Source organism: Rhipicephalus sanguineus, unplaced genomic scaffold (genome assembly GCF_013339695.2).
Source record: "Rhipicephalus sanguineus isolate Rsan-2018 unplaced genomic scaffold, BIME_Rsan_1.4 Seq572, whole genome shotgun sequence".
Taxonomy (NCBI): Eukaryota; Metazoa; Arthropoda; class Arachnida; order Ixodida; family Ixodidae; genus Rhipicephalus; species Rhipicephalus sanguineus.
The window spans coordinates 423-19,788 of NW_023615534.1; the positions used below are offsets into that span (position 1 = coordinate 423).

Genomic DNA, 19,366 nt, shown 5'->3' on the forward strand with positions numbered 1-19,366 from the left:
ACTGGATCTTCGATCGGGTTACTGGCAGGTACCTATGGATGAAGCTGATCGCCCCAAAACTGCGTTCGTGACTCCCGACGGCTTGTACGAGTTTAACGTGATGCCGTTCGGCCTTTGCAACGCCCCTGCCACTTTCGAGCGTCTTATGGACAACACACTTCGAGGTCTCAAGTGGCAGACGTGCCTTTGCTATCTGGACGACGTCGTCGTTTTTTCAAAGGACTTCGATACCCATATTCTGCGCCTCGCAAGTGTCCTAGAATGCCTCACACATGCTGGCCTCCAACTGAATTTGAAAAAGTGCCATTTTGCCGCCCGGAAGCTCACCATCTTGGGGCATGTTGTCAGCAAGGACGGTGTTCTACCCGACCCCGCGAAGCTCCGCGCCGTCGCCGAGTTTCCCAAGCCGGGAAACTACGGACCGCCGTCGTCGCGGCCGCGAGACTGTTCACGTCGATCGACTGAAGCCGCACTATGACCCACCAGTTGTACCTGTTCCTTAGGTCGCCAGGATGGCTCCTTTTCCGCGGGGGAGTGATTTGTAACATGGTAGGGCGCAGACAAGAACGCCAGCGAAAGAAGAAGACGAAGACGGTTGTTGTTGGTGCTCGCGCTTGCTCGGCTTGGACCGCTGATCGCTTCAGCTGCTGCAATCTTCTAATAAACGCGTTACTGCCTCAACGTTAAACGCATACCATCAGTACTATATTAATTTCTGGGGCGTTACGTGCCAAAATCCCTATGATTATAAGGCATTCCGTAATGGAGGGCTCTGGAAATTTCAAACATCAGAGGTTCTTTCATGTGCACCGACATCACACAGTACAGTGGCCTCCAGCATTTTCAACTCCATCAAAAGTGCGACTGCCATGGCCAGTAAGAATATTCACTGTACTAACAGATCGGTGTGACATATTAAGTAAAATAGGGAAAAATTCACAATGCACAAGTAAAAATGCGACATGAGAAATGTGCAAAAGGAGAAAAACACTGACATGGCCTAGTGAGGTGGGCGTCTACCTAAACCTCGAGGTCATAACCATCAATTCTCAAAGGCCTTGAAATAGAATGAGGGAAGCACTGACTGAAATGAACTGGTTATGTTGTGGTCACTTGAAATAATATGGCATCATTTCTGCAACGACAAATCACAAATGTCTTGCAAAAACACCAGCTGACATTAAGGTATCAGTTCATGTTGCAATGACAGTCACTCACTGCAGGTGAAGCTCTTTGTGAATGCTTGCTAGTTTTCATAAGATGAAATACCAAGGTCTGATGGTGAGCGGTGCATGGATGTGCTTCTTTATGTTCACACGCTCGATTTTACTCTGCTATGATACTCACTTCCTGCTGTTTAAGGCATCCAAGGATGCTAGAGAGCTTTTGCGCGATGCCAGTAGACAAGATGCCCACAACGAAATTCGGCGTGCATGGTAAGTGCATATGGCAGTCTGTGCTCCATCCGACGATGCTACTTGTGGCCATTGCCTCTATGGTCGATGCAACTCAGTCACTGCAGGTGCTCGCACTCAAAGGTGACCGAGAGTTCATGGAGCAGTGACCACCTTCACCCTGTACGGTTTAAAGATACCAGATTACATATTTCTGAAATAAGAGACGTCCCGTGCCTGCATTATGCAAGTAACCTCTTGTTAGTAAAGCACCTATTCAGTCACTGAACCACAAAGCACACAAGACAAGGACAAGCAGAAAACATGAAACACGCTGGTGGCAATTAATAAGCTTATATTTAAGAGTGCACAAAAATACACGCAATACATATTCTAGATCACGCATGCGCAGCTTGCATGACCTAGAATTTATGTGAAATCACAGGTACGAAAGCTTGTTGGGAGACAGAGACTGTAGACAGAGACAGAGGCATGACAGTTGGCAAGACACCCATAGGCGTGCGCACAGGGGGGGCAGGGGGGGGGCGCCCCCCCCCCCTAATCACATAAGAGGGGGGCGCAAAATCTGGTCCATACATTGACCCTTCTACTCACCTAATAGGGGGGGGGGGCGAAATCTGCCCCATACACTGACTTAGTAGGGGGGGGGGGCTGCGATGAACCTTTGCCCCCCCCCCCCCCCCCCTGATGGGCAACCCTGCGCACGCCTATGAAGGCACCGTATTATTCAACTGCAGGGCGTCGACGCAAACGCTATAGATAGTTAAGGAGAAGGGATGTACAGTACAACCCCGGAGACAAAGTGTAGGCGTGGACGCCTGTACGTGGCCTATCTGAAAAGCTGATGCGGCGCTATTTCGGCCCTTACAAAGTACTTCGCCGGTTAAGTCCCTTTAATTACGAGGTAATCCCTGAAGGTCAAGTGCGCTAACACGACGCAGGTATCACCCAGACGTCATACATGTAGTACGAATGAAACCGCACTACGAAAGGCACTGAACGAAGGAAATGGTGTATGTGCTGAAACACCAGATCACTCCTACTCTTCAATGCTGCTGGCCATCTGTACGTATAGCGACGATGCGTTTCCAGAGGCGGATTAATGCCACAAGTTCGACAGCCTCTGAAGACGCACGCCGCTTCCTGCTTTTGTAAATTCCGCCACACAACTGGCACGCCAAACGCGCATTGCAACGCCTGACTGCGCGTGCCACCACACCACGTGCTGAAAAAGAAGACTGGAGGCTCAGGGACCGGCACGCGACTACATGTGTAAAGAAGAAGTGGACAATGTTGGGACTAGCTAGCGTGGGACATCCCATGAAAAAGTTGTGTGCCTTGAGTTGACGGCACAGGTTCGCCCTAAATTAATAGTCGTTTTAGCAGCAGGCGCTGTATTTGTTGGTTGCAATGTGCTATTCACCGCGAGATCGGGCTATAGGTCACAGCACCGTCTCCGGGTTTGTGTGGATAGGCGGATGGCGGCGCGTATACAAATTTACTCTTTGAAACAGTTGTCGGCGAATAAAGCGCGTTGACCGCAGCCTAATGGTGATGTATACGCCCTCCATTGCCAAATTAGTGCATGAAACCAGCCTAACGTTCCTATTACGTGTGAGAGGAGCACAATCTGCCAATCAGTGATGTACTGGCCTTCGGTCACATTCGTGTATTGTACTGTGCTCGACGTTTTTTCTTGCTTTGTTTGCACCTGTTTTAATTGTGTTTTGCCTATGCCACAATATAAATAGTGTTGCGCAAATGAGTCCACTTAAGTGAACCTGTATTTCTGCGTAATCAGATGAAGTAGAACTTTGTTCACTCTGCTTTTCTGTCTGTATGAATATGCGTACCGCTATAGAAATGCGTGGCGTCAGATCTTTTTTACCGCTAAGCGGCCTCTACAGACGCTAGTTCATGCTTTGCAGTGTCACAAGGATTTCCCAATCGCCAACACTTCACGAGATGGTGTCGCTAAAATTCTGCATCCACACCTCGACATTTAGTACCTTTTTTTTTTCGTTTAGGACGACGCCAAATGCACTTTGTGATGTGCTTGAACGTCAAAGTTGTACGCACATTGAAATGATTTTTGTGAATGGACGGTGCGATGGTTAGACCTAGCGCCATACAGACACGTGCCTGCACTCGCTTATTAGAGTGCATACAAGTCTCAAGGCGAAATGATTATGTATATCGTAGTAGGCATAAGTACAAGCGTTTGCTACTGTGCTAGCACAACGGAAAAAGCTGTAATCTGAGGACGTGTAGGACGTACGCACACATGCGAACACAGTGTGGCTAGAAGATGACGCAAGGAGCCATCCACACCACGGGGTTTCGTCCGCTCGCCGCTAGGAGCCGACTCTGCTCGATCTCGCGGCCAATACGTGTCCTGACAGCTACGATAAGCAGCGTAATGTGCTGAGCCCCCATACCCTCTTTTATTTGAGTGCTAATCTTGGGCTGTGACGATTGATGTTTTCGCTGTCTCTCCTACTCTCACCTCTTAACCATTTTTGTACGGCAAGAATATACCTACCAATTGCACTAACGTTTCATTTTGTTGATCGCAGCTCCGGAGAAATTGTGACCTGCTGCACAACGCCGCTGCGTTTGTCCTGGGAAGTGAGCTGAGACGTGCAGCCATTGCATTCGAACTTGTCCATTGGCACCCGCTCCTGGCGGACATTGTACAGCGCACCGGTTCTCTGAGTCAAGATGAGGCTGAGAAGAGAATAAGGGAAGGTGTTCAACGAATTCGACACGAAGTACGTGTACTGTACCTTACTGTTGCACTCTCGACAGTATACATCTACAGCTTGGAAGGTACTGACGGCCACGTCAGTGAATGCTTCAAAGCGTATGCCTTACGCCAATTATGCCGTCACGTGACGTGGGAAAGCCCATTTCAGAGCTCTTGTAGTACTTCTTAAATGGTTCTTATTTGCGATTTCGCATAAGTTTGTGCACGCGTTGCAGCTGGAAAAGCCATTTTTTTATTTCTCGTTTCTTTATCGCAAATTCTAGCGAAGCTGCACGAAATCATCTTTCACGCTCGTTTTTACGACACTATGTTACTTGCCTTAGTTTTTTCCGTTTCTTCTTTTAGCCTACTCGCGAACTTGCAAAAAAGACTCCCCCTTCCCCATTCCACTCACTCCTTCGCTCCGCACCCTGATCGTGCACTGCGTCCAGGGAACAGTGGCATGCCACATCCAGTCTAAGAATCCAATGCCTAGCAGCCCTATTGTAAGCGCATGCGCCATTGGGCATTATTGGTTTGGCGGTGTCAGGTCGATTACGCATTTCTGCACAGTGGCAAAGAAGATCCGGCTCAATAAATGGCACGGAGAAAATGAGAACAACGCGCTTTCTACTGTTCAAACGTTTGGGTATCTGTGCGCCACGGCGGTCTGGCACTGCGCCAATCGTGATGATAGAGACGGCCGGATCGTTATCACTCGAAGACGCCAGGGCATCCGTAGATAATCGCCAAAGCGCTCGCTTGCCAGGCGTTGGAGCCAATGTCCTCATCGGTCGTACCGGTACTAGATTAAGAAGGTGTGGCACAGCAGCTGCTTAAAAACCGCATTGTGCTGGTCGGGCGGTACGAATATGCACGAGGCAACGCTGCCCGGTTTTTTCTTCCGTAGGGTGGGTCTGCAACGATGTCACCAGCGATGACGCTCCCAGTCCCGGCAACCAATTTCGCACTGAGCGCAGCGTGGCCTCAGACGTCGACGAATGCAAATATCGGGGTTTAGGGGGTAAACCGTGGGGCACTGTGTAGCACCTACATAACGTAAAAGTTTTTTTCTCGCGGAGAAGTCGCCCACGTAATAATTTTACTCCTAACTACGCAACAATTTATTTTAAGGAGAGTGTGATCATTATGCGAGTAAGTGCAGTTGGAGGAAGGAGCGGTTTGGCATTGTAATGCACCGAGCCGCGAACCAGAGCCACAGTAATCGTGAGGAAGACCGTCTGCGCTCCGTTTATTTTTTTTTTTTCGGCGGGAACAGATGAATTGCGGTGCCCATCCACTTCGCGGTTATTTCAACTTGCTTGGGCGGGGAGCGGGTGGGTATCTGAATTTTTCGGCAGTTTTCTCGGAATTTCACGGCAGCCAAACAATCACAACAGCTGATTTAGGTGGCAGTTGTTGTCCGCTGTAACCGCTATCGCGTACATTGACAAAAAATATCCAGGATCGAGTGAGATTTGATTCCAGGACCTCTGCGTGGCAGTCGAGTATTCTATCACAGCGCCACGCCGGTGCTTGGAACTTCGTCCCAAAAACACCATACATGCTTCATGTCGAGCAAGGAATCGTTTTAACAGACGTAATATAGCGTGGGTAATGAGAGTAAACGACAAACAGGCGTCGCACGATGCGATTTGAGCAATGAATGGGTTGTTTAATTAAAGTTTCCCACCTATTACAAACGGATCAGCCATAATTCTTTATCATCTTCAGGCACAATTAACAAAGTGCCCATAAAAGAACAGGGCTTCTTGCTGAGCTAGTTGGTTCATTACTTGAGGAAAAACCGGTATGGCTCCCGTTCGTGTCTTAGCTTCGTCCTCCTTGCGCCATCCTAGTTTTTCCTGCACATAAAACCTTACAACGGGCTCCTCGCTTCTCCGCAGAATTATGAATAATGACCGAGTGGGTATTTCCCTACTTCCCAAAATTATGATTTATGGCCTAGTGGGCACCTTGCAACTGTACTCGCAGTAGTCACACCAAGAGAGTTTACAACGGGCTCTAGAAAGGCCACTCTTCGAGTTTTACAGCGAAAGCTGTTATGAGATCATTTCAGCAGCCGTTTTTGGCGCCGTAGTTGTCCGCCGCCGCCGCCGCCTGTGTCCGTAACCGCTATCGCACGAAGTAAACAAAAGGAAATAAGAACAAATATCCAGGATGGAACGAGGTTCGAACCTGGGCCCTCTGCGTGGGAGCCCAGTGTTCTGCCTCGGAGCCATACCGGTGCTTGAAACTGCCTTGCAAAAAACCATATGCAGCCTTCATGTCGGAAAGGAAAAACATTAGCATATGTAATGTAGTCTGGTCGAAGAGCAAAATAACAACCAGGCGTCACACAAACGCGAATTCTGTAACCGGGCGACACACAATGCGAATTGCGCAACGAGTGGGTTGTTGAATGTTTCCAACCCATTACAATGGCCTCTGCGATAATTCATCGTCATCACCCACAGCATCAACAAAGTGCACATAATGTCTTAGAGGTGTTTAGCGAGAACCACGGTTCTCCGCAGAATGACGAAAAATTGCGTAGTGGCTGCTTCCCTATTTCACAAAAATTATCGTGATTTATAGCGTAGTGGGTTCCTCGCAAGTGCACTTCTACTGGTTTCCAAGGAAGCCCATAAGGCTCTCATGATCCATATCCTCAGGCTCTCAATAAAGTTAACTCTCTCTCTCTCCCTCTCCGTTTCTCCGGTTAACGTATGTTATAAAGCGTGGTGGGAAAGTTAAATAACGACCGGGCGTGACACAATATGAATTACGTAACTAGTGGGTCGTTTAAAGCTTCCAACCCATTACAAACAGCTCAGCCACAATTCTTCATCCCCATCAACCGTCGCACCAACAAAGTGCACATAATGCCTTACAGATGGTATCTTGCTTCTTCGCAGAATAAAGAAAATGTCGTGGTGGATGCTTCCCAACTTCCCAAAAATTATGATCTGTGGCGTAGTGGGTACGTTGCTAATGTACTTGTATTAGTAGCCACAAGAGAGTTTATAACGGGCTCTAGAAATGCCGCTCTTCCAGCTTTTGCTGTGACTGTGCTGCGCTTTCCGCGCAGGCCTGGCGTTTTTTGCTATTAATGTGTTGCGTGTTCCACACAGGCCTGGAATTTCATTTTTACATTTACATTCCTTGATACTAATTATTGATATCACGTGACAACTCTGCCAAATAGTCGCAGTATATGGCATTAACCAAAATATCAGATAAATGTGTGTATTTAATCCCCGCACATCCAATAATTTATATTACTGGGGCCCGATCTCCGCTTCACATCAGCTCACCATTCCACGTTATATTGCGCGTACCATTTAACTTGGATCAGGAGTTTGAAGCCTGATATGACATTTCTGGTAGAGCAATGACGCAGAAAACTGACATCGTGTAGTGTTGAAACAGCCGTGGCACAATGACGTGTGCCCGGGAAGTGATTAGAGATGCACTTTACAACAACAATCTATGTGTGTTGATGCAGTTCTGGCGCCTTGTCGGCATCATAAGAGGCACGAGAGTGGTTGGCAACAACGGAGTTGCTGTAAGCGCCGCGCAGGACCTGACTTCCGAGCAGCTTCAACTTGGCCGACTCGGCGACGAGGTGCTCCAGCGCTTACGCTCCTTCCTCAAGATCAGTGACGTGGTCGACACAAGAACGGAGAGCGGCGCCGAAGTGATGACACCTGAAGAAATTACCGCCGGCGTCGTAAAAGCAGCGACATCCATTCTTTCTGCGAGAAGTCATTAGTAATCTCACAATCCATTGCTCAACTACTGAATGTGAATGCTGTGCAGTAGCAAAGAAAGAGAATTGCGTTCCCTATGGAGTTCTTTCTTGTTTTTCTCCCTCCCACACTTCTGCTCGACTTTAAATTGTGCGGTAATTTATCTCGGGACGTGCACGCCGAAAAATTCAGCTGATTTAAGTAAAAAAGTATAGAAAAAAACGCTCTTTTAGGAAGCTGTAAGGAACGGATCAATCGCATGACACACGTGTAATCAGGCCCATTGCGGTCAGGTGCAACATGGACATATTGTAAAATGGTATTGACTGTAATTTAACGTTTATATTATAGTAACTGCTCGTTGTAGCATTGTGTGGAAGATTCCTTTATCTCGTGACGCGGGAGGCAGCGTGATAGCCAGCTGGGTGCACTTCATGCTACATATCTTTTTTTGCCGGTCTTAACTTCCCGAACAACGATCCTCATGGATATACTTAGCTCGACATGTTTTTGTATGTGTGTACCTAATTGAACACTGTCTCATTGTGCTTTTGTTACCATATATCTGGAAATCATCAGTCTCGTGCAGTACATTCTAGAGTTTGTATTTCTGGCATTGATTCGTTCCGTATCCTTTTAACTTACAAAAATGTGCGTTTAAAATGTGCCCATTTTTTGTACGCTGGTCATGTCTAAACTGTTCCCTGCCAAAATGTAGCGATGCCGAGTCGAACGAGGTTTCTTCTTCAAGCTTCTCCACGCGGCTTTTTTCCTTGCGTCTGCTTTCTCTTTTGTAATCATGAAGACAGAAATAAATATTTCAATATTTTTTAACTGAATTGAACCACAACTACGCAACATGCATAAACAACGACCGTGGGAGCATAAACGCTGCGTAACGGCAACTTGACTAGCCCCACTTCCCCGCCATACACAAGCAGCGGCATGGCAAGAAATGCTCAGTGCATACGCTTGTAGCAGCATCGAACAAATAAGTGCATGCAGCAACGCAAAACAAAAACCGGGAATCTAGCAATTTCAAAACGGCAGGGGAAATGTTTTCAGCAGGCACATAGGAAAGGTCCGATTCACAATAACAGTTGAAGTAATGTGCTTTGAGGAACAAAACGCATGTTTCATCACATATTTTACATTTATTTAGCGTTGAAGGAGGACAACAAAAAAGTGTTCGAAGACCATTATTTGCGCGTGGGCATTTTCTATATACTAACATGCGAACATGCCCACAGCGGGCTTTGCCCAGATTTCTACGAGGCAAGATTTTCGAAACGATAAAAGTCGAATAAGACAAGCAGTGGCTGCCCTTCTGCGGATTTGTCAGAGAACATTATAACGCACCGTTTTCTAGGTTCAACTTAATAACTGTGCAACAACATCAACAAAACAACCGTAAATATACAGCCGTTGGGTCACGTGTCGTACACTATAGTCTACTACCAAAGTTCTACTACTACTGCAGTATAATACCTTCTGCCTATAGGGAACTAGAGCGTATTAGAGTATTTTAGTTCACTATACTTCTGCCTAAACCTTGAAAGTTGGCCATAGTGGTGCCGCTTCTAAAGCCAGGAAGGAACCCTTAAGGTCCCGTAAACCACCAGAGAGAGAGAGAGAACAAAACCTTTTTAATGAAAACCAATAGTTTCCTCGATTGTGGGAGGCGACGACGGTTAGTCGGCCAGGAGCCCCTGCTCCTTGGCGGCTGCCTCTGCCCGCCCCGTAATCCAGACCTGCACGGCAGGGTCGGAGCTGAGCAGTCTGGCATCCCACTGCTGCGTAGTGGTAATTTGCAAGCCCTGTGGGCCACGATGCACAGGTTTTTTCACATGCTTTGGGGCTGTCCCGTAAGCCACCACTTTATAGCGCTCAAAGTTGTAATTTACAACCTATGAAAGAATGCTAAGCTTTACTTGTTGGCAAACAGAAAGAAGCCTCTGATCCCAGCCAGAATGCGTTTCAGAAAAACGATGATTCAACCAAAGACGAACAACCTTTCCACAGTTAAGAAAATGTTGTGTATTCTTTTTTTTTTCATGAAACTTATGACACTGTTTGGAAGTATGAAAAATCCTTGGAATGCGGGGTGTCAGTGGAGCCAACGTTTCAACATGTGGAGTTAACCAGCACGAAAGACGAGACGAAAGACACATGTACAAAAGGGGCCAGTGGTGAACTACCAACTAAGCCAGGGGGATGAAACTTCGCGGTCTTTCTGTCCCGTGACCACAGCGATCCTAATGTTTGCGCGCTGTACTACCTACGAGCATAAATGAACGTTGCTCTACCAATTTATATTTATTACCAAGTTACTTATTAACTCCTGAGTTTTTAATACGCAAGTGAAACTAAAGGTTGCCGTTCGAGATGGCGAAAATACGAGCGCCACCTGCAGTGGACAACGGGAACTGCGCTGTCCTATCTCTCACGGCGAAAAAGAGGCGTTTCTTGTCGCGCGCCCATGTATGCTATGGCCTGCAGTGTCCCAAAGGTCGATTTTACCCCCGTAGTTGTTTCAGCGAAACTCTTGCAAGCTTCAGCGAAACAGACGCACGAATGGATTCGCGCCCTCATCACAAATCGTGCTGTGCTGAGTGGTGTCGAAATTCTTCACGCCACACCGGCATAAAATTCTTTCGGATCCCGGAGGACGAAAGGTACGATCTGTGAACTTGTGTATAGTTATTAGTGTTTTTCTTTTGTCTTCGTATAGACTGTATATGCACTGACTTGATGCCTAGTAATCAGCATGGGGGCATGTGCGGTGCACTTTTGTATGCGACTAAAAACGTAAAATATTCAAGTTGTGTTTTTGCAATCACAAATTATCACTGCGTGACATTTTAGTGCGCACATTCCAGCACCTCGTTACAGCACGCTACTGCGCGTGTTCCTCCCAACTCAGCACAGAAAACAAGGTAATAATGTCATTTAAACGTGCCAGCTTAAAGATGATAATGTACCTAATTTAAAAACAGAATGAAAAGATAAACGGTAGATCGAGGATGCTTTGTCATGCAGAAGTTTGGTCATCGTACGAAAAGCTAGCCATTTCTAATTAAAACTTAAAAACTTAAAAAATTTCTCATACATTGCCTTCGAGGAACGCTATCTCGTCTTTTGAGAGACAGATGGATGGTTCGGTAACACAGCTGTCACCAGTATTGTTGATGAGAAACGCCTCCATTATTTCTCTTTCTAATATACCCGGCATTAACAATTACTTCCGTGTGTGAGCAGTTGCTGCAGAGAATAAAGCATCCCGAGGGATCGAGCAACAAGCAGGAAAAGAAGGCAGAACAGGTAATTCCGTACACACACAGAGTATCGCACTACATAAAAAAATTGGCCGCGTATCTGCGTGCTTCGCTGCAAATGTCGTCTAAAGACGATAGAAGAGGCGCTGCGTGAGATATGGACGCCATCTCGCAATACGTCGGGAAACATGAGTGCTGTGTTGCGGGCTGGTAGTCCCGGCGCAGCAGCAGGCGAAGACCGGCGATGACCGGCGGTGACCCACGCGACCGGCGGGGACGCCAGCCAGCCCGAACACGCGGTTTGGCGCGAAGCGCTGAAGCAGAAGAAACGTCCGCACTCAACGTGTACTCTACACACACTCTTTTATGTACACGTCGCCTGGGTAAAGCAGGAATGCCAAAGCGGCGCCCCATGGCATTCGTACAGTGCAATACAGAACCGAAACCGAAACACAACAATGAGCTCGTTCAGAGGGCACGGAGGAAGGCAAGTTTCAGCGAAATCGCATTTTCAGCGCAGCTTAAAAAACTAGGGTCTTTAGAATTACGTATGTATGCATTTTCTATTAAAGGAACACACCACCTAATACTTACCTAGTGATGTTGCGCCTCAGATATGCGTAATATTTACTTTTTGATCGACAACGTTCACAAGTATGAACAGCCGTACCAGTTCAAGCTGGGTGGGCGGTAAGCAAGTGGTTCAACTTTGGCCGGGTGGCTGAATCGAGTGACGTGCCGACAAACAGAAAGACGGACAGAGCAAAATTTCTCCGTTTAAGTATCCCAAGAAAGACTATCGTCTTTAAAAGTAGCATCCGCCTGCGGTGTCAGTGTTGTTTTTTCCGCCCCTCGGAAGCTGTCCAAGGTTTGTTCTCTGGTAGAGAGGGGGGCAGAATCGTACGAGAAGAATGCATAGGAACTAGTTCACTGGCTGCCGGTCTCAAGTAGTTTACGAAATTCCGCTCACATGTGGGCAAATACATCGGCCAAATGGGCCGATGCTTCAATGATAGGGCACGAGATCGCAGGTTAAATATGCGTAACAGTGCATAACAAGCATAACAAGAAAGCGATGCTCTCCTGCTCCCGCCGTCCATGGTCGTCAACCCGTTGTTCGTCTGGCCACTACGTGAAACACAGTGCGCAGGATCGGAGCCGCGCCTACAAATACCGCCCACACTGGAAGGCCACTCGGGGCACGACACCGTCGGAAACCCAGTCATGCTAATGCCTTTTCTAACGCAGGCTTAGTTACTTGCCACTTGGCTATTGCTCCCGTACATATGACGGGTGCCTGCTCACGGTGTCGCGCCCCTACGACCTGTTCGATTGTTGGCCCGTTGGAGCGACGCTTTGACATATTACTTTGTTCAGCGTGCATAAATGCTCATGTGGTCTCTGCTTGCTGCTTATGCTATCGGGGGACATTGAACTCAAGCCCGTCCCTGTCACCCCGGCCTCTAGCCCGGTCCAATTCTCCAAACTATTCACGGCGCTATATCTCGTCTCGAGCAAGCGCAATCTTCTGTCCTAACCGAACTTGCCCTAATAAGTGCAGCTCAGTCAAACACTGACAACTTGGTTAGCCGTCTTGTAGCACGTGTCGACAAGTTAGAGAAAGCTGTCGAGGCGCATCGAGTCCTTTGCCCCGGCGAGAACCCAGTAGCCGACCCCGCAATACTAAAACTTTATGCCGAAGTAAAAGCCCTCAAGGAAAAATGCGATGATTCCGAGAACCGGCTGCGCCGTTGTAATTTGATTTTCTTTGGTCTTTCCGACACTGACGGGGAAACATCGGGGCAGTCAGAGTCTAAGATTATTTGCTTCTGCTGTCAAACACGTGGCGTAACACTGGACTCTAAAAGTATTGAGCGGGCCCACAGAGTTGGCCGCTTCTACGGCAATAAAAAAACGCCCCATTATTGTGAACTACACCCATTTCAAAAGAGAAATGGACTGCTATTTCGTGCAGGGGTAAGCTTAAAAACACTTCCTTTGTTACACGCGAAGATTATTCCGGCCGTGTGCGCCTAGCTAGGCGTAAGCCCTTCCACTACGCTCAGGAGAAGAACTTATATTTCAAAATCAGGTTCGACAAGCTCATTGTTGGAAACAAGCAATATACCACCTACCATTCAGATACTGACGCCGTGATTGAGCTCCAGTCTTAGCCATCACTGCACCCCCCACGCAAGCCTTCCTTCCCCGCATTTTTCGATACTCCCCCTACTCCTGCCAAGGCTAACCATCATGGTTTATCTGTTGTTCTTTCAAGCATTCGTAGTTTCTTGCCAAAAAAAAAAAATCGCTGAGGCTTTTCTTTACGATAATCAAAGTGGCATAGCAATCTTCACTGAATCATGGCTTACATCTCACATCGAAAACCATGATCTTTTCCATGATGCCTCTAGGTTCTTTATTTATAGGTGCGATAGGAGCTCACGTAGGGGTGGTGGTGTGCTGATATTTATCCGGTCCTGTTTCACCTCGTGCCAGATTGCCATCAAGAGCACACAGGAAACTGTATGCATCAAGTTATCGCTTAGAACTGGTTCAACGGTCATCCTCATTACGTGCTACCGTCCCTCAAACTGTGACCTCGCTCAACGACGACCTTCACTCGGTACTTACGGATCTCACCTCACGGTTTCCAAACACCGAATACCTACTTTGCGGTGATTTCAACTTTCCCGATATTGACTGGGTGAAATTGACAGCATCGTCAAGATTTTCTAACACTTCCTTCCAGCTTACCCTGTTGTTCAACTTGGTTCAAACTGTTCACCTACCCACACGAGGCAGTAGCATATTTGACCTAGGTCTTGTCTCTAACCCTGTTCTTGTCTAGGCCGTCACACTCCCGATTGAGCTAGGTGACCACAATGTTACCTTATTCCTCCTATCTAACCCATATCAAAAATCATCCTATAAAAATGCATCAGAGGCTATAACAAGACCGACTTTACCGCCATTAACTGCGAACTTCAAATATTTTACGAACACTTCTGCCAGTCGGCGCTTTCTAGATCCGTTAACGATAACTGGCTTTTGTTCAAACAGCGAATTCATAATCTAATCGACTAGTACGTCCCCTCGGTAAGAATTCGCGGTGATGCGGACAAACCGTGGTATTCAAAACCATTAAAAAGACTATCCCATAAGAAATGTAGGCTGTTTCGCTTTGCTCGGAATTCGCCTTCAGCAGTAAAGTGGAAAAAATACGTCATGAATCGTGAATTCCCAGTCGAGTGTATTCGGCACCAGTGTACTCAGCGTGGTAATAAGGACACGATATGGGCACACCTACCAGTCACGCGCGTGCGGCACATACCTGCATACCCATGGTGTGCGGGTATGCGCGGCAGGTGAGTTTCAACCTATATAAACAGAGACTTTGGAAATCCCAACCCGACAGCATAAAGGAGCCTGTGTCGCAGAGAATGCGGTGCAGGCATCGGCGTTGTTTTCGATGGGCTAGATATCCCATCTGGCTAGATATCCCATCTAGATAGCCCATCTGGCGATGGGCTAGAGTGTCCTTTACCCCTCCTACCGAGCCAAACCGATTGACAGAGGTCGCGGACAATGGGGACGCAAGGCACAAAGGGATGCGCCGACCAGGAAGCAGCTCTCTTTGGCTTACGACAGGGCGGCAGGGAAGGTTGGTAAAGTCCCTGGAACTTCGTAAAGTAGCGACATACGTGCATAAAAGCGCGCCTCCTCTCTTTTCTTCCTCCTCTGCCCTCTCCGAGGCTGGCGCCACGTCGGTATTGGCAAACTGCCGTCACGTGGGACCGCTCGGAGCGTTCGTTTGTTTACAGTCGTTCGCGATTGCCATCTTTGCTCTCGAAGCGCGGGCTCGCTGTTTCTAGCGAATGTGTTTTATGGATACACACTTTCCATTCCGCGTGCGTTGTGCTTTGAGATACCTTGCACACAAGACCGACGTCACGGTTGGTTGCCATGGGCTTCTACTGCACTTTCGAATGCCGAAACAAATGAAGTGAAGGCAAAAAGCTGTTCAAGATACCGTCTGGGAAGCGCAACGAGTTGCGAAGGAAGGCTTGGTTACACCGAATCGAAAGAGAGAACTTTCGGCCGACATTTTTGACGCGACTACGCGAGGTAAAAGTTGCTGTCCTTCCACTATAAGTACTCGTCGAAGTTCGCGCAAATCGCTGCGTGCTATAACATGCCAGACACGTCTCAGTTAATTGTGCAGTACGTCGCTATTCCTCACACGTTTTATTGCTGCTTCTGCGGGGTTTGTACTAAGAGTTTTTTTTTTTTCAGGAATATGTGGTTACGTTTTCTGCTTGACGTGATGCGCCTACTGGTTTGAGTTTGCGGTGTTGGTTGGTTTTGAGTTTGCGGTGTTGGTACGGCACGCTGACGCAGAATCACCTTTCTTCCTTATGTGAAAGGCTTCAGTAACTCAAACTGACTGCCGCCAGTTCTGCTGCATAGTAGTGAATTCCAATTGTTGGATCTAGATGTACTTTAGATGGTTGGCTACGTAGTGTCTGCCAGTCTTTTTGTGGTTTCTTCCTCGACCTTCGCGCAGATTTGTGTTTGTTTTTGTTTTTTTTCGACGTCTTTACATTAGGATACATCTGTTTGTTGCCGGTTTCCAGATATCATGATTGCGATTTTTTTAAACTTCGTCTGTTCATGCCTGCACGTGCGGTGAAGGAAATGTTCTGCGCATGTCCGCCAAGAGCCCTTATATTGTGAACGCTTCGTGAAAATAAACTTAGTTGTGAGTTGGCGTTCTTTCTGTCTCTTCTTGTTTCTTCTCAGTTGCAACCTTGCGCCACGTATTTCAAGTATCGTTTAGGAACCTCACGTATACGTGTTATTTAGCGCGAAGGTTTACTTGCCATTTAGTGTGGAGGTTAATATCCGCGAGTGGCTTTCCGCCGCGGTGGAGCACAGGTTATGGTGCTCGGCTGCTGACCCGAAGGTCGCGACCGACCGCGGCGGTCACATTTCGATGGAGGCGAATAGCTTGAGGCCAGCGTGCCGTGCGATGTCAATGCTCGTTAAGGCGCGTTTACACTAGAGCGACACGACACCGACGCAGACACGAGGCAGACACGGACGGTCGGCCGACGAGTCGCCCACCGTCGATGTCGCCGGACCGTCTGGTCACACTAGGCTGACGACGACGCAGACGCCTCCAAAAACATCAGCAAAACGCATCGGCAGACCTGCCATCGGCAGGTTGTCGGGAGATCTGTGGAGGCGCGTTTACACTAAAACGACACGACACCGATTTCGGTTTGCCGACTGTCGCCAGGAGTGTCTTTTGTCATGTCGTCGTCCTATTTACACTGCAACGACGCCAACAGTCGGCAGATCGTCTGTGAAAGACGCCGTCCGCGTCTTATCGTGCTCCCAGCCTTTCGTCGGCCGATTCGCTTGTCACACAGAAGGTGCGCACAGCGACACCGACTTGCGCGCAAAACTTGAAACTTGAAACTTGCGCGCAAAAGTTGAAAACGGGGGACCACATACTGCGCATTTAGGCCATCCTCCCTTCTCTACCATTGTCACTCTCGGTGTAGAGGCGCGGCCCCCGCCACCCCTTCCGGCGTCGGGGAACGGGGGTGCGGACAGACAAAGGGAAGCAAAGAAAAGACGTTGGAGGGGTGCGTGAGATGCCCAATGTGAAATGCCCGAGGATGTCGAGGGAGATCTCCCCCTTCGACGTTCGAAGCAGCGACATGGGCAAACTTTCGCTCGGCCACAGATCTCCCGACGACCTGCCGACGACCAGTCTCCCGATGCGTTTTGCTGGTGTTTTTGGTCTGCCATCATGTTACACTACTACGACATGCTGTCTTTGGAGGCGTCGGGGTCGTCGTCGGCCTAGTATGACCAGACGGTCCGGCGACATCGTCGGCCGGCGACTCGTCGGCCGAACGTCTGCGTCTGCCTCGTGTCTGCGTCGGTGTCGTGTTGCTCTAGTGTAAACGCGCCTTGGCCGAGCGAAAATTTGCCCATGTCGTTGCTTCGAACGTCGAAGGGGGAAATCTTGGGGGAGATCCCCCTCTACACCCTCGGGCATTTGACAATAGGCATCTCGCGCACCCCTCCGACGTCTTTTCTTTGCTTCCTTTTGTCTGTCCGCACCCGCGTCCCCCGACGCCGGAAGGGGTGGCGGGCGCCGCGCCGCTACACCGAGATGGACAATGGTAGAGGAGGGAGGACGGCCTAAATGAGCTGCAGGTGGTCCCCCGTTTTCAACTTTTGCGAGCAAGCTTAGTCGGTGTCGCTGTGCGCATTTTCTGTGTGACAAGAGAATCGGCCGACGAGAAGCTGAGAGCACGATAAGACGTGGACGGCGTTTTTCCTAGACGATCGGCCGACTGTTGGCGTCGTAGCAGTGTAGATAGGACGACGACAAAACACTCCCGGCGACAGTCGGCAGACCGAAATCGGTGTCGTGTCGCTCTAGTGTAAACGCGCCTTTATAGAACATCAGAATTTTCCGCCGTTACCTGCTTGATTTTATCTCTCAAGATGGCGTCGACCGTAGACAGCTTAAAGTCTCTGTTGTCCGCAGCGATGCCATTTTTTGATTTTGGCCCACACAAGCTCAATGGGATTAAATTCGCAGCGGTACGGCGGGAGCCTGAGTACAATGCAACCGGCCCTTACAGCTGTGTTGTCTACGGTGTAGCTCAGAAAGCGTGACTTTACAGATGCCACCAGCTCAAGCAGCTGCTTCTTTATAATCCTTTTACCGTAGGTGATGTTCTTGCTTGTCAGCCACTCCTGTATCTCTTCCTTCTTCCAGGCCGTCGTCGGCAGTTTCTCTTCTCGCCGGCTATGGTAAGGTGCATTGTCTAAAACAATGACGCTACCAGCTGGCAACTTCTGCAGAACGACATTGCACCAGCCCTCAAAGTAATTGCCGTCCATTTCCTGGTGGTAGTCGCCTGTCTTTCGGCCTCGGAATACATGCAAGCAACCGTCGACGAAGCCATCCTCGCTGCCGAAGTGCCTCACGATCAGGCGCTGACGTTTCCCAGAAGGTCGTTTTAGGCCCGTAGTCAGGCCATTTGCTCGAGCAAACAGGCGTCCGCGCTTCTGCACCACGGTGTCTGTCCACACGATCGACCGAGTGTGTCCCGACGTCACCCATGTCTCGTCCAGGTAGAAGATCTTTCGGCCTTCCGCCCGGTAACGCACCATGTCCCGGAGGTAGCGATTCCGCCAATCGGTGATGTCATCCCGGTCGATAAGCAGCGAGTTGCGGCTTCTCTTTTCATGCTTGAAGCCGATCTCGGCAAGAAGGCGACGCACAGTACAACGCCTTAGTGGTGGGTGTTCCATACGCTCCGAGAACTCGGCAGTTATCTCCTCGACCGTCGGTATCTCGTTGCGGAGAAAGAAATCGTGCACACTTGACCTCAGCGCGCACAACGTGAAGCTGTCAAACTTCGCGCTGCGTCTTGTCTTCTCCGCATTGCGTGGGCGCTTTCGCGAGGGCGTCGTCAGTTTGCCACCCGAAAAATCCTGAGCTTTAACTTCCTCCCTAACCCTGAACACAGTCCTTCGACCGACACCAAGCATGTCGGCGACAAACTTGCTCGTGTCCTACATGCTGCGTTCAGGCTCCCTGTTGCGCCAACACGTGTAGCAGTGGAAGATCGTGTTGCGTGAATCGCTGTTCAGGATGTGGCAGCTCTTGTTCTTGCCGAGGCTCCTTGGTGGTGTGGCCATCCAGATGACACAAGGCTTGTACGGCAAAAAAGGATCGCGTTCCGATGTCACCTCACTGGGCTCCATGGCGGAAAACTGGCACGGAATGCCGTGAGCCAACGTGCGCGAATTGACGAGATTGTAGGTTCGCAACCGAAAAAAAAAACAGCCTGACACATTGAAAAAAACATAAGCCTGTGCAAACACACTAAAAGTACATACGAATTTTATGCTATTAAGCCAGCGATTGCTTTATAATTACACATCCGTGCCGTCAATCTTGCTCCGTAGCAGACGACGCCCAGCGTTGTAGAAGGCACGGAGTTACTTTTCTATCGCGATCCGGCATGTGCTGTAGAATTTCCATGATTACAGCTTTACCAAAGCGCTCGTCACGATACACAAATCTTATTTATACCGACAAATACGAGTTTTAGAAGCAGTCACAATTTTTCGAGCGGGACT

At 48.8% G+C, this 19,366-nt stretch overlaps 2 protein-coding genes across 2 annotated transcripts; one reads left to right on the forward strand and one right to left on the reverse strand.

Moving 5' to 3' along the window:
* Positions 1-3,991: 3,991 nt before the first annotated feature.
* On the forward strand, positions 3,992-8,338 carry LOC119377821 (uncharacterized; the record flags this gene model as incomplete). Its single annotated transcript, XM_037647127.2, has 2 exons — positions 3,992-4,186; positions 7,670-8,338. Coding segments are annotated over 2 exons (462 nt in total), but the record flags the coding sequence as incomplete, so codon positions are not given.
* A 9,399-nt stretch (positions 8,339-17,737) lies between these two features.
* On the reverse strand, positions 17,738-18,772 carry LOC119377822 (uncharacterized). Its single transcript, XM_037647128.1, has one exon. The coding sequence runs from the start codon at positions 18,770-18,772 to the stop codon at positions 17,738-17,740; it is 1,035 nt and encodes a 344-aa protein (XP_037503056.1).
* Between the last annotated feature and the right edge of the window lie 594 nt (positions 18,773-19,366).